Consider the following 15,439-nt stretch of genomic DNA (forward strand, 5'->3'; position numbering starts at 1 on the left):
GGTCTACCCCATCTGCCGCATGGGGTTGAGCCAGAGCTGATCCTTCTCTGCATGGGCACCACTGGGCTTAAGACAGACAGGGCTTTGGGTATCTTAAGACCAGGAGAGAGAATCTTCCCTGTTCGAGTTTCCCAGCTATCTCTGTAATACTCTGGATAGAGAAGATTAATGGCCTCCTGCTTTCTAGTCATTTGGCCTTTAATGGGCAAAGCACAGTTTCTGTTTCAGGTTGGCTGCTACACTGTAAAAGAGAATGGAGGCCCCTGGTCACCACAGTGAGATTACAGACAGCAAAAGTGAAATGGGCTTCTGCAAAGGTCTCAGGTGACACCCTGGCCTGAGAGAAAGCATTTCCTTTGCGCTGGAGAGATTGCTAAGTGAGAGAGTGGTTAGGACGTTAGGAGGAAATGTATTTTCAGTTCTCTCCCTGCCCAGTGTGAACTGCTGCTTCTTGCTCTCCATAAATCGATTTGGGTTGCAGTTGTGGGTACAAAGTCTTGTCTTTAGCAGTGACCTCCCTTGTGTCCAGATGAAGGTACTAAGGCTAAGAGGGAGGTTGTGCTGTCCAAGTTCATCTGCAGCACTGTACTTTCCTCCACACACAAGGCTAATTGGGGATCTCTTTATCATGCTGGGAGTTTGGGCATCTCTATTCAAGGGTAGTATGGAGGCAGGGAGATGGGGAGCCCACTGGCAGCCAGTCTTTGAACTCTGCATATTTACATTAGGGGGTCCGGGTCAGGGGTTTTAAGAAGGAATTATTTAAGCCCAAACCTGAGGTGAAAGAAGGACTCACTAAGCCAAAAGCAGAGGGAATAACATTCTAAGTACGTGCAAAGGTACTGCCGCATTTAAGAAGTGAGCATTTCGGAGGAGTGAAATGAGTCCCATATGTGAGGATTGCATTGGACCAGGCTGAGAGGGGAATGAGATGAGCTCAGAGAAGTGGCCGGGGCCAGCCTATGTGGGGTTCATAAGTCATGGCAACGAGTCCAGATTTTGAAGAGATTTATCTAGGAGAATGACAGGACCTGATTTATGATTTCTGTTTCTAAAAGGTCACTCTGGCTGCTGCATGGAGATTGGATTGGGGACAGGCAAGGAGAGAGAGAGAAATGTCAGGGGGCTACTGCAGCATTCTGGGCAAGAAACGGGTGGAGACCTGGACTAGGGGGTGGTGGGGGAGAGGGAAGTCATGGCTCACAACCTCTTCCTTCAGAAATCTCCCCCACAACCCTATCCCAGAAATAAGTTGTAGAGGCTGAAGAAGCCCATGCTTTAGGGCATAGATGGGCTGACTCCATCAGTTTCTAGTGTTTAACTGTTATCCGCCTTCATCTTTATCATGACATCATCATATTGCTGTTGTTAGCAAGTAGATAGTGAACGTCTTCTGCAGTAAGGCCCTGAATCAGGTGCATGGATGGAGATGGATTAAAGGGAAAATGAAATCCACTTTTCCATCACCGAACACCTTCCAGGTCCCCAGCTCCACGCCTCACTCATGGGGATACCAAGGAAGCATAAGCCACCGCCTCCGGACTTGGACTCTTTCCTAGGACCTTGCAGAGCAGAATGACCTGTGGCCGACCAGTCTGTGCAGGGGTCTTGCCCTCGTCCTGGTCCCTTGGAGAAGCAGCAGCCCCTGTGTGCGGGAGAAGGGAGCTGCTCTCTGAAGTCAGGGGAGCTGGGCCATTTGACAAATGGGAATCATTTTCTTCTTGTGAGGCTGAGGTCGCCGCTGTGGGCATCCACCTGTTTGTATGTGGCCTGATCTGCTGAGCCGCTGCTCTGGGGCTCATTCAGGGACAAGAACACCAGTAAAAATAGTTTAGTAAGGCAGGAGCCAGAGCAGGCTTAAACGGTGGCATCTTTTCAGCTGGCAGCCAGGAGACAGAGCTTTGAATCAGCTTTATAATTTGAAAATTGGTCTCTTTGCATTGGGTGGTTATTTCGTGCTAACAAAAGCCATCAGGGACACAAGGCCGCTTGCCCTTCCTCCACGGCACTGCTCTGGGTTCAAAAGCGTTCAGCCGAAGGTGGTGATTTTCCATTCCTGGGATTCTTGGATAGTGGTGCCCCCTTCCTGAGTGGGACCTGGAGATACTAAGAGAGCCTCGGGTCTGGGTAGGGAGCCATCCCAGGGGATGGGGGGAGATTGCTGGGAAAAAGGGAGGCTAAGCTGGGCCCTGAAGCATAGCCCCAGTGGGAGGCTAACCTGGAGGGGCTGCACCCGTCTCGCCCGTGTGTGGCTCTGTGTTTACCATGGCGGTGCCCTTAGTCAGGTCACAGGGCTGTAGCAGTGCTCAGAGCTTCCAGGACCAAATTAATGGGGGTTGTTTTTTTGTTCTCTGGCTAGGGAGAGGTTGACATTCCATTTTTCCCCACGGGCTTCTTTGTATGTGCTTTCTCCAGATGGAGTGCTCCAGAGAGGTCCTTGTGCTCTGGGAACATAAAGAAGGTCACCCATGGTGCAGGGTGGCTCAGAAGTCAGCCTGCCAGGACCTGGCTTTCAGAACCACATCTTGGCTCTGCGGAGCCCTGGTCACCTTGCTCTCCATGTCACCACCTCAGGGTGCATAGGACACACCCCTCACGCAGCCTTTCTGAGGCCATGGATGTGTTCTCATGCCGGTGCTTCCTGCCTTCTTCCGAAGCATTGTCTAAACGGATGGCTCGGTTTTTGGAACTGGCAAGTGGTAGGAGAGAGGAGGATGAAGACAGTGCTCGGGAATGGGTACAAAGATTGGAGTTTGAAGACAGTAGTCTGCAAGAAGGTGTGAGGTGCTGCAGGCTTGTTGTGAGAAGAGATTTGGGGTCTGGAGGGGCTGACAGTGCTGAAGACATAGGCTGCTTTTATCTATGTGCGGGAAGAGAAGTTAGTCTAGGAACTAAAATAGAGTTGATTAAGTGTTGTCCGTGCTGAGCAGGGAGGGAGTCTAGGAAGGAAAAATTATAGATCACAGATTGAATGGACAAAATGAGAGTTCCAGTGCTCCCAGCAAACCCAGTAAGACATGAGATTAGGCCACTGGTTGCTGGTCACTCCAACGCAGCCCGTAGAAACGGGGACACCTTCCACTTTCATTCATCCCAGGGCTGCCCTGAGGGTTACTGGAGAGGCTGTTCACACAGTGGACTCCTTCCTGTGAAGATTATGCCAAACGTAAAGGATGTTCTTAGGTCAGAAATGCAGCAGCCCCTTCAACCTCAAGGCCCGTAAACCCAGTAGGAGACGTATGCTTTGCTTGTGGCTGTGGACGTGAGCACACACGTGTGTATGCATGTGGGGCGCAGGGTGAGTTCTGAGGAGGCGGAGTATAGTTTAGCAGTGAACCGCGAGTCCTGTGCGTGTCGCAGAAATCTTTCATTGTCTCACTTTGTGACCTTTAATGAGTCATACACTCCTTTGTTTTCTTATGTGTTAAATGGAGATACGAATGCTTGCTGGTTACTGAAGCAGTTCTGATGCTTCGGGTGCCTTTATTAATTCAGATACTGCCTTCTAATTCCTTCCTCTGGGGTATCATAAGAAAAGCGAAGGCCCCGGTCATATCGGGGTCTTCCTAGCTTTATGCTTAGGATCCACACAGTGAGTGTAGGGAGGACAATGGCAAGGTATGTGAGAGAGAGGACTTCTTATAGGAAGTGTTGGGTTCTCCATGATCCTGACATTCTGGGTAAAACACTTTACCCCCAGGGGTGCGGCAGCTGCCTGGACCAGCTGGAGCAGAGGAAAGGAGGGGGGTGAATGGAGTAGATGGTGATACAGGAGCCGTGTCACGTTGAGAATATAGCCATGAATTGAGTATAGCACAGAGGCAATTTTCCAGGCCCTGGGGAGTGGGCGCAGGGCCCTAATGCTACAGGGACCAGATGGTAATAGTGCAGGAGACAACTGTCAGGGGACAGGAAGGCAGTGGGCCAGCCGGTACTAAAGAAGACCTGATGTGCTCATCTTGGTATCACATAGGGCTGGTGAATTCGTGGCATCTGTGATACCATTCCCTACTGTTTGTATCCATGGCAGACATCACTAATCTGTCATGACATACTTTCCTCTTGTACGCGGAGAAGTCTAAGAATCCTTTGGGTCCAGCATTTTGGGCAGTCGTGTCAATCAATTGGTGGAAGAGTAGAAACTTATTTATGGTCTGTCATGGGTGTGATGACAGAAAGGACGTAGATTTTGGAATTCAGCAGAAATGACAGCCCAGACAGGTACAAGCTTTGTAGCCTTGAACAAGCATATTCGTCAGGTCTTTTCTGGTTGCAAAGGACAGAAACCCAATTTGAGTTAGCCTAAGCTAAGTTACTTAAGTAATATAACCAGAAAGCTCAGGGTCTGGCTAGATCAGGAGCCTGATGAGGTTGTTAAGGTCCATCTCTAGGACAGAGTGTCTCTGCGTTCTGTCAGGCTAAGCCAGGTCATTGCTTATCCCCTGGGGGAGGGGGGCGGCAACAGGGCTGGTGGTGGAGGCGATAGGGTCTAGATAGCAAGTCACACTGGGAGCAAAAGTCATCTTGAAGGTCAAACATAGAAGGATCAATCCAAGATAAGAGTAGGGAGGGGTGGCTGGGAGAGGTGCCAAGTGTTCATCTGAATACTAGTGAGTTGCAGCGAGGAGAGGGAAGGGGCAGTTTGTTCTGGGCCCAGCAGCTTCCCTGGGAGAGCTGTGTGTACACTGAGAAGAGGGGAGGGCCCTTGGAAGCTACATATGTGCAACTGGTCTGGCTGTTCCAGCCACGGTTCTCTGGGCAACTGATTTGGCATCAGATGCCAGGCTCACTGCCCACACTATCACCCCATTCTCTGCTGCTTCCCTTGATCCCATGGCACCTAACCAGGTGACAAGTCTCAAGGCCATGCATCTGTTCTGGGGCATTCAGGTCTGGGCCCAGGCTGAGCTGATCCTGGGTAAACCTTGTAGGATTCTAGGGTCAGGCATCCAGCTGATCAGATGGAGGAGTGCCCACCAAGTATGCATAGTGTCTTAGGGGCAGTCTTGAAGGCTTCATTTGCCTTTATACAGAGAAATGTGGATGCCTCTACTCTGGATTTCACTGGTGCCTGCACAGTTTTCCTCCCTGTGTCCCTCTACCCCACCCTGTCAATCCCTGCCATACACAGCTCCCTTTCCTGGATATCAAATGCTATCTAATGAATCACCCCAAAACAAAGTGGTTTATAGTAGCAAGCACCTGGCTGCCTCCCACAGTTTCTAGGGGTCAGGAATTGCTTGGGCTTTCACATGGGGTGCAGTCAGATGGTGGGTGGAGCAGCTGGGGCTGTCTTGCAGTCTCTCCCTGCTCATGGGCTCTCCGTGTTGGCTAGTATGGGCTTCCTCACCCCATGGCAGCCTCAGGGCATGCACCTACTGTCATTTCTTATGTACTTTTTGGTCAAAATGGTCACCAAAGACCAACCCCATTTCAGGAGGAAGGGACATAGATCCTCTTTCTTAATGGGAGGGATGTCAAAGGATTTGCTGACATAACGTAAAACCATCACAGCCCCCGACCCCCTCCTATCCAATCAATACTCATTGCTCAGATGGGTTTGAGGTACCTGGATGTGACCTAACTTTGGTCCAATGCCTTCCTTTCATTATACTATTTTTGGTTTTTGGAACTTGGGTACAGAGACTTGAGTGAATTACACTCTTTGATTCATTGTGCATTTGTCGTCATTGATTCCTGCAATGATTCTCTCTCCATTCATTTATTCATTCATTCACTCTTCCCTTTTATCCCCATATCCTACGTTCCTTTTTCCCTCTTCACTTTCCTTAAACAACCATTCTATTATATTTTATGCATGTCCTTTATTTGTATGTGTTCTTACAAATGTAAGAGACGTATATGACGTTGCATATGTACGGTTTTCTGTGTCCTCCTTTTCTCACTTGCTCTGTGTTTCCAGGTCCATACATGTGCCATGCATGTATGCTGTAATGCACACATCTCATGTCTGGTTGCCTAAGATGAGTCGGTGAGATTGGAGAGTAGGAGCGACATGTCCAGGGTCCCACAGCCGAACTGGGACAAGAACAGTTTCCCTGACTCTTTTTGCTCAGCAGCACACACCCATGTTCTCATGCGCCACCTCCCAGGCTCTTGCTGCAATAGTTTGAAATGAGATTTAAAAAAAAAATTGCGAGTCTGGGTTCCTTTTCCTAGCTCTCTTGCTTTCTCCCTAGTAACTGCCGTCCTCTGTCCTCTCCTCCTGCAGGTTCCAACTATGGGAGCCCGCGCCCCGCTCATGCCAACATGAATGCCAATGCCGCTGCAGGGCTCGCCCCTGAGCACATCCCTACACCGGGGGCGGCCTTGTCCTGGCAGGCGGCCATCGACGCGGCCCGGCAGGCCAAGCTGATGGGGAGCGCCGGCAACGCGACCATCTCCACGGTCAGCTCCACACAGCGGAAGCGGCAGCAGTACGGGAAACCCAAGAAGCAGGGCAGCACGACAGCCACGCGCCCGCCCCGTGCCCTGCTCTGCCTGACTCTGAAGAACCCCATCCGGAGGGCGTGCATCAGCATCGTCGAATGGAAATATCCTTTGCGCTCTGGCTTGGGCGGGGTGCCCCCCCGGGACCCCGGGTGGGGCTGGCCCCAGGCTCGCTCCCAGACCCACTGCATCTTCATCACTGGGGTGCTATGTAAATGCAGAGTTTTAGGCGCTACCCGAGACTCAATGACTCAGAATGTCTGGGGATAGGGCCCAGGAATCTGCTGGAGTAACAAGCAGGGTCTTTTTCTTCATATATCTTTTTCATACCATGAGCAGCATTTGAGAAAATGATCCTGAGAGGTTGTATCATCTCACCTAGCCAAGCCTGTCCAGGGATCCGCTGGTGTGTTGGGTGAACAGTGGTTACATACCCCATAGCCTTCTTTGCCTCCTGTGTCATGGCACTGGTGTAGTTTCATGACCTCCACTCTCTCTAGGAGGAGGAAGCCCGAGATGTGCGAGAGGGTAGTGGTCAGTGACCCACCCTGGCTCATGGTTCCCAAACTTGGCTGCACATTGGCATCGCCTGGAAAGTTGTAACAAAATACAGGTGCCTGAGCCCCACGCAGGCATACGTGAAAGTTCTCCAGGTGATTCTCGTGTGCAGCCAAAGTGGAGAACGCTGGCTGGGAGTTTTAAACACAGACCCACATTGTATGCGTAGAACCCAGTGAGTGGGCCCTTCAGAGAAAATGGCTTTGGAGGGCCAGGCTCTCACTGTGGAATTACAGGCCCCTTAACGTCATGGGAATTGTGGGGTGGTGGAGATCGAAAGGAGCTTCAAGATGAGTAGGTCCACCCCTGACTTTGCCCAGTGATGACATTGAGCCCCACGTGGTCATATATTAGTGACAGACAGGTGAACTCTGGTACTTAGTGTTGGGCATTTTCATAATAAGAATTCATTCAGGCAGAGCTACCACGTCTCCTACCATGTCTCCTGGGACTCAGGATAGGAGGGTTCCATGTCATTCATGAGTTTCCACGGAAAGATTGAGAAGCCTTAGTAGGTAGTGGTTGAAAGGCAAAAGAAGATGGCTTGGGAGGGAAGAGCTTCTGTTTAGCAAGACATGTCAGTTCTATAAATGTTTGGGCCCCTCAACTCAAAAAGTAACTTTAAGAGAAGGCAGCATAAGCTGAGTGGCGGCTGGAGAGCTGGCTATCTGTCCTGAGTGGCCAAGCGTGCTTCCCGTTCCTGGAGGACTGGGTGAGAGGCTCGGCTCTGGGCAGCCCCAGCATGCTGCTGTCATAACAGCTCCAACAGAACCATGCAGTGGGAGAGCTGGGGGCCATGTGGGTCAGGCTCCCCCAAAGGGGAGGGCACTGAGGCCTGAAGAAGCTGAAGATCTTACCCAGATCACACAGCCTGTAGCTGATAGAGCTGGGTTTCAAATCCAGGTTCCCCAAGTCCCCAGTCCATGTGCGTCCCGCTCCCCGTGCACCCATAGTGTAGAGGAGACATACTAGGGTAGGCGTTCAGGGGACGCCAGCCAGCCCACTGGGACACACAGGGACCTGGATCTGGGGCCTGAACTACCACGCCCCATCATGGTGCTGCCACCTGTGTTCTGAGTGGTCACAAGTCATCAGAATCACCAGAGCTTCTGTTTCCTCATCTTTAGTGGGCAGTAACCAAAGTATTAGCGAGGGCTGCGGAGTCTATGCCTGTGGAAGCATGCTCAGAAAAACACGTCAGGGGACGTGTTTGGTGAGGACGAGTTGACTTCATCGAGTCTGTCTTCCCTCCCTGGGATGGACAGCTCCCTGACAGGCAGCACTGCGGGCAGAATGAAGTGCCAGGTGCTGTACTAGCCTGGGAGGAAGGGAAGAGGTGAGATAGCAGCACACAGGGCAGGAGGGGGAGTGTGGAAGAGCGGGGCTTTGTAATGGCACCGTCTGGTGTGCTGCCCATGGAAACTGGTCACAGAGCCACAGGAGGCCCGAGGCAGGGACTCGTGAAAAGACAGTTGACCAAGTCAGCAGCAGTGTTAGCCAGGCCGTGACCCAGGGCCACCTGTGGAGCTCAGCCGCTTCCCTGGTTGGGCAGAGGGGTGCTGCAGCCAGCCCACCTGGCGGAATGGGTCCTCCCCCATGCAGGAAAGGAAGCAGGCCCGGCCTCCGCACTGCTAGTCAGATGGCATTCCCAGACTGCCTTGGAAGGGTAGTTGGACAGGTCAGGAGATGGTCTGGTGTACTCGCTCGTCAGTGTTCCTTGAAAGAGTGGAATCTGATGCTGTCATTAAGAAGGAGAGACAGTTTAAAAAATGATCTGGCTGTCACAGGGTGACACAGTACGTTTCCAGGTCTTACTGGCGTCTCCTCCACCTTCCACTCGTGGTTTTTCTTACCTGCCTGATCGGTTTCTTTATACATTATCGTCTCCACAGTAGCCAGGGACTTTTAGCATAAGATGATGGATGGATAGCCTGGATTGGGGGAGGATGTAGAAGTGATAGTGTAAGAAACACCCCAAGCTTAGCTGCCACCCACTTTGGTGGAAGGAACGAGTTGATGTTTGAGGACAGGTGCCTGAGGTCTGACTCGGTTAACTGAAGTGCTGTAGCCCTGGTGGGGGTGGGAGGGGCGCGGCACAAGGGATCAGACGGCGGGAATGAAACCGACCAGCCCCTGGGCTGAATGGGACTTTCCTAAGCAGGTGGGAAAGGGCTAGGAGGGAAGGGGTTTTGTGGTAGGAGGTCTAAAGTATGAACTTTCTAAAAACGCTTTAGGGTAACTTCAGGATAGGTCAGCATAGGGATCAGCGTAGAGTAAGTAGTCCTTACAAACTCCGACTTTGGAACCAGACTTCCTGAGTTTGAATCCCATCCTACCACAAGCTGTGTGACGTTGGGCAAGTTAACAGTTCACCTCTCTGCCTCCTCAGTTAGAAATGGGGACAATAACTGTGCACTCATTCGGGTGTTTGTGCAGAGCAGTTAGAGCAGAGCCCGGCACAGAGTAAGCGCATGGTGTCAGCCACTGTCCTGCCTGCTGCCGTCCCTGTCATCAACACCGCCAGTGCCATCCCTGGTTCCTTGGCCAACTCAGGGGGCACCACAGCATATCGGAGCAGATGAGTCAGTAGGTCCAGGTCTGGGGCTGGCCCTGCTACTTGTCAGCTTGGAACCTGGGAGAGGTGGTTTTGTTTTCTGTATCTGTCAAGTTGGGGGTTAGACTGCATGTCATCGTCTTGATATCAAGGCACACACACTCATGAGATGTGCTGGTAAATGGACCCTCGTCTATGCCTGTGGGACCGAGGGGGATCCATGACCAGCACACCAGCTAAAGCCATGACTAAGATGTCTTCTAGGTCCTTAACACAGGTCAGAGGCCATTCATGGCAGCGGGATGAACACTGGACTCTGCGCTCAGGGAATCTGGGTTCTAGTCTTGATGGGAAGTACCTGCCATGGGCTCTTCGGAAAGTTTCTTAGGCTCTCTGGGCCTCAGAGGTTTGGACGAGATGATCTCTAAGGTCTCTCTTCCTGCTTCAATTCATTAACTTGGTGAGTACAGGTTTCCCTGGGAGAGGAAGTTGGTCCCTTCTTCCAGGGATTTCCATCCTCTTTCCCTTCCTCATCTTGTCAGGCTCCTCGGATGAGGATGAAAACTTGGCAGTGTTGGGGAACCAGGGGAAGCTGGGGCCCAAAGAGCATAAACTGGCCTTCCTCTGAAGCTTCTCCTTTCTGGCCTTTAGTTGTAGGTGCAGAGTAGAAGGACCATTATCATATTAACTCCTTTTTCTCTGGAGAATGTGTTCTGCCTGATATTTTGATAAAGAAATCTGGACACAAGAGCCTCACTGAGTGCACTGCTGCTGGTGAGTGAAGCTGGCTTATCCCTCTAGATCCCAGTACACACCAGCCCAAGTCAGGAGGCCCTAGAATGGCCTACTGAAGGCAGGGCCTCCACAGACTGAAGAGGGTTAAGGTATTCCACATGGAGCTGTGCCTTGGAGGAAAGATGGTTGCCCTGCCCTGAAGGCACAGTACATGGGCTGCCATGCTTTTGAGGGTCCAGAGCCTCCAGCCATCGTCAGGTTCTGTGGAAGGTGTCAGGAAATAAAGTAGAAGAAAAAAACAATAACCACTCTAAACTTCAGATTAAAAGATCAAAAGTAAATCTCCAAATTTCAATGAAAAATCTTGACGTCAAGTCTGCCTTAAATCGGTCTCACCTCTCCCGCCCCCAGCTCAAGTCCCCTGGGGGGCAGCGTGGAAACCATGAGAGAAGGAGTTTCTGGGGGACGGCCTGTCCTGACTTGAGCAGGCCCTGCTTTGTAGAGGCAACCCCAAGCACACATGGGGGAAAATGAAGTCCAATGCAATCTAAATAAATAAAAGAAGAAGAAAAAAGTTTTTAGAAATCTGTGTTTACTCTGGCACGCGACTGGCCTCCACTGCTTTTGACATATTAGGAAAAATTTTGGCGGGGACCCATTAGAAGCACTTAAAAAGGCATATGTTTCTTGTCAGAACACAAGGGGCTTGGAATGTATTGTTTAAACAAAATTCTTATGAATCTTTGATTCATTTAAAAAATATATATATGTATGTTTGTTTCACTTGTGCTTTCTGTGGCATTGACTTCCTTAACTCCCGTCCTCAGACCATTTGAAATAATTATTTTACTGACTATTTTTGCCAATTGTGTGGCCTTAGCGATCTATATTCCCTTTCCAGAAGATGACTCCAACGCCACCAATTCCAACCTGGTAAGTCCACCATCCCGTCTCTCTCTGCTTCTCTCCCTCGGTGGAGGACTGAGCTTGGATCACATGGATTCAAGGTGGAATGTGGGGAGAAGTGAGATGTGCGTTTGACACGCGCAGAGGTGCTGCCGAGCTCAGATCTCAAGTGCTGCTGCTCTTTATTCAAGTCAGCACCTGTCTTATCACAGCCTGTTTTCAGAAAGAATATTCCAGTTAGGTGGTGGTGAGCTCTGTGTGTGTGTGTGTGTGTGTGTGTATTTTGAGAGCTATAAAATGTGCTGCTTAAGTTGCAAGTGCAGGTGTTTGCAGGAGCAAGCTTTTATTCTTGGATGATTTTTGTATTTAAGTGACTGTGTCCCACTGGTAAGGTTTGCTCAGGTGATCTATAGTATCACTGCATGAGAAACAATTTCTAGGAAGCTTTTAGGAAAGTTTCCTTTTGCAGCCAAGATGCATTATTTAGTTGAAAAGGTTTTCTTTTCTTGGGAAAGGCGGCTTTCCATCTGGGTTGTTGGGAAGCCAGTGCTGGCAATTCGGGGTTAGAATTTGTCCATGGAAAAAGCGCAGAGTGTGTTTACTTTTGGCCGAGCGTGAAGTCATTACAGAGGCCGTTGCTCTGTCTGGGCATGGGAGGAAAAGAGCTCTGGAATGCAGTTGGCAAAATCAGGGCAGTCCCGGGTGCCTCTGCCACGGGCCATAGGAAAATCCTGTCTCTCTCCCCCTCCCCCACAGAGACACCATAACTTTTCATGTGATTCCCACCAAACGCCTCTTTCCCCGTCGTCAGCACCTTCCTCTAATTAGCGAGATTGGACTGTCTGATGAGATCGTTCCCAAAAGAATCAGGAGGGTTAGCAAATTCTCCTTTCCCTTATTGCTGGCTGCTGATGGCATCACGGCTGTCATTCTTTTGCTTTTTAACCTTCGACATTTTCTTTAGCCACCTCAGCAACTGAATCTGAGGCGCATTTTAAACTTCTCCACTGTGTCCCCCAATTGGGACAGTTAGGCCCAGCTCCATATTGGGTAACGTGGTGCGGTGCGAGCCAGGCTGCAGCGTCTTAGGGCTCAGCTTGGGCCGTGCGTCGGGGACAGGTTCCAGAGCTGGCCCGGGAGCTCCGAGAGAGGACATGGCCAGAGTCGGCAGGCAGAGCACTCCCTGCAGTCCACGAGGCCTTCTGAGGTGTGACCTTGTCTCTTAACAGGCAAGAAATCTTTACTGTGTCAGAATAAACACAAGCCAAAGTGTCTCCCAAATGGCCTTTGGAAAAGCAGGAGCATCTTCCGTGGGCTGTCCTCGGCGTATCCACCTCCCTCTCCCAGCATGGGCCTCCTGAAACCTGGGCAGATTCACACTTCATCTGTAACTTAAAAAAAAGGATGTGTTGTCTTATTCTGAAGACAGGGAGGCTTTGGGTGGGATCTAGGCAAAAGCAGTGGGGAAGGTGGGTAGAGAGTTTGCATTTAGTCTCTGCCCCAGCCCCTCCGGGCTGAGCTCCCTGGGGGATTAGCAGCAGCATGGGGAGGGGGCTGGGGGTGCTGCACAGGGAGAGGAGCCTGGGCTGGCTGCTGTCTGGGTCTGTGAAGCCCGTACTTGGTGGCGGTGGCCTGGCTGGTGGGACCATGAGGGGTTGTGTTGGACTTACTTTGGAACTAGAGTGGAGGTTGCTGGGTGCAGAGACTGCTGGAGGGACAGTGGATTTTTAAAATCCCACTGCAGAGTGATGGAGGTGTTCTGAAGCTGGATGCACAGCTGTATAACTGTACTAAAAGTCATTGAGTTGTATACTTAACAATGGGTGACTTTTATGGTATGTAAATTATACCTCCATAAAGCTGTATTTTTAAAAAAGAATAACACCAGCATGCAAGCCCGGGCCTCACAAAACCTCCCAGTGTCAGTTGCATGTTGCTATTTTCTTTCTTGCAAATGAGGGGGGAGGTTACATAGGTGGAGGGAAAGAGGGGATGGGGACAGCCAGTGAACTTTGTTGTGACGTTACACTAGGAATTTGGGGGATGCGGAACAGAGTGTGCGAGGTTGAAAAGGCGTTTCTAGTTGCTAGAGCAGTTCTGACCTCTTTCAAGCCACAGCTTGGCCTAAGTGAAGGAAGCGTGTTCATGTTTCCTTTATCCCCAGTCCAAACACACACAGACATACACCCAGACACACATGTAGACACACACACACACAGATGCAGATACACATGCAGACATACACGCACACACGTACACAGACGCAGACATATACACCCACAGATACACAGACATATACAGACACAGACACACAGACATATATAACCACAGACACACAGACATATACACCCACAGACACACAGACATATACACCCACAGACACACACATGCAGATACTCACATAGAAATGTACACAGACAGACGCACACAGAGATGTACACACACACACAGACACAGACATAGACACATAGACACACAGAGACATACACACACAGATACACAGAAACATACGTGCACACATAGACATACATACACGGACATACACACGGACACAGGTACATAGGTACACTCTTCCCTAATTCTGCTCTATCCCTGAACTTCCTTTAATAATATGTAATTTTTAAATTTTAAGTTTGAAATGTTTTTTCAGGAAGAGTCTGCATTTGCCACTTCTGCCAGTTTGTTTTTGCTCTCTCTTCAGCTCCGTGCTCTCTGTGTTCTGTCCCCATCTCTAGAAAGTAAAAGATATGGATCTCAGTTGGCAAACTCAGGAGGGAAAGAAATGCAGCTTGTTTTTGCTTTCCTATCACTGAACATCCTATCTGATTTGTGACTCCTGTTGGCCGATGCCATAAACCTCACCTCTGTAAGTTCAGGGCTCTCAGCCCCTTCCCTGGAGTTGTAGCTAAGGACCACTGCATTATGGAGCCAAGGGGACATGCTGCTCTTGGTGTGGTTGATCCACACTGTTGAAGTGGCCTTGTCCCTCCTGGAAGGGCCTTGGTCTTTGATCCATGCAGGCATGTGGTCTCTTGTTCCCAGCATGGGGTCTCTTGATCTGCAGCTCTGGACCTCGCCTGGCCATGCTGGGGCTATGGGAATGGGGACATGGTGAAGATTACACGGGCCGCCTTTCAAGGACATACCCCAGGGTCTCACTCATTTTTGTTTCCTGGCTGATGCTCCCAGGTTCACCATCTTGGGATCTTTGTTTGGGGCAAGGTGGCCCTCCTGTGGTCGTCCAGACTGTCCTCAGTGCCCTGGCTTACATTCCTTGAACTCTGAAGCCATGGTGTGACTCCTGTTCTCTGCCTTCCACCGTGTCATACCTTCCCTGGGACAGTGAAGGCCACTGACCTAATGGGAGGGGGCATGGTGGCCAAGGGGTATTAGAAAACCCCTGAAACAACCAACCAAACCAAACCCACATTGGCTTATAGGCCAGGCTATCATTCTGCTCCCTGGATGTAACCAATATGAGTGTTGTGATTCAGGCCCTCTTCTCCCCCCTTCTCCCTGCAACATTTTACATTGTTAGATGCCCCTCTGCAGAACTCTTTTGCCCCTTGGCTTTGGGACAGAGTTACTATTAAGTCCCCTCCTATCTCTTACCATTTTTTTCCTGCTTCTTCTAGTTTCTTCTTGCTTCTATGGGAACTTTGACCAGGTTGCTGTCCTGGGCCTCTTATTTTTTCTTTTTGTGGTCTCCCCTTGGTGAGCTCAGCTGCTTCCACAATTTCATGTTCCCTTTCTAGGTAAGTTGTTCCTAGATTTATGTGCCCAGCTCTGAGCTCTTTCCTAAGGCCTGGACTAGTATTTCCTACATTAGAGAGGCCTGTGGACCAGTGCAGTGACTCCTGAGACCGGCTTGATTGTTACAACCACTTGGATAGCTTCAATGGAAAGATGCCAATGCATTGGTAGATCTGATTCAGATTTAGTAGTTTTGGGGCATGGCCTGCGAATATGCATTTGAAAAATTCCTCATGGGCTGGAGTTGGGGGGCTAAGGATCAGTCAGGTTTGGGAACTACTGGCTTTTTGTATAGAGCTGAATTTTGAGTTGGGCTGATGTGGGTTCATGCCTTGGCCTTACCACTTTGTATCTTAATCTGGATGGTCCTGTGGAGTTGTTTCGTCTTCCTGAAGCTCTGATCTCTGGCCTGGTGGATGGAAGTCACGCTCCCTCCCGGGGTTCTGGGGCAGAGGAGGGCTGGCCGTGATCAGGAAGCACCCA

At 50.4% G+C, this 15,439-nt stretch overlaps 1 protein-coding gene across 12 annotated transcripts in view; it reads left to right on the plus strand.

Moving 5' to 3' along the window:
- CACNA1C (calcium voltage-gated channel subunit alpha1 C) overlaps nt 1-15,439 on the plus strand; it is a 643,199-nt gene that overhangs the window by 49,656 nt on the left and 578,104 nt on the right. For all 12 annotated transcript variants that reach the window (XM_021690729.1, XM_021690726.2, XM_021690718.2 and 9 more), the window contains exons 2-3: nt 6,233-6,563; nt 11,125-11,230. In XM_021690729.1, coding sequence (XP_021546404.1) covers nt 6,233-6,563; nt 11,125-11,230 — 437 coding nt within the window. The remainder of the gene's footprint in view (nt 1-6,232; nt 6,564-11,124; nt 11,231-15,439) is intronic.

This window comes from Neomonachus schauinslandi, chromosome 5, assembly GCF_002201575.2.
Source record: "Neomonachus schauinslandi chromosome 5, ASM220157v2, whole genome shotgun sequence".
NCBI classification, from domain to species: domain Eukaryota; kingdom Metazoa; phylum Chordata; class Mammalia; order Carnivora; family Phocidae; genus Neomonachus; species Neomonachus schauinslandi.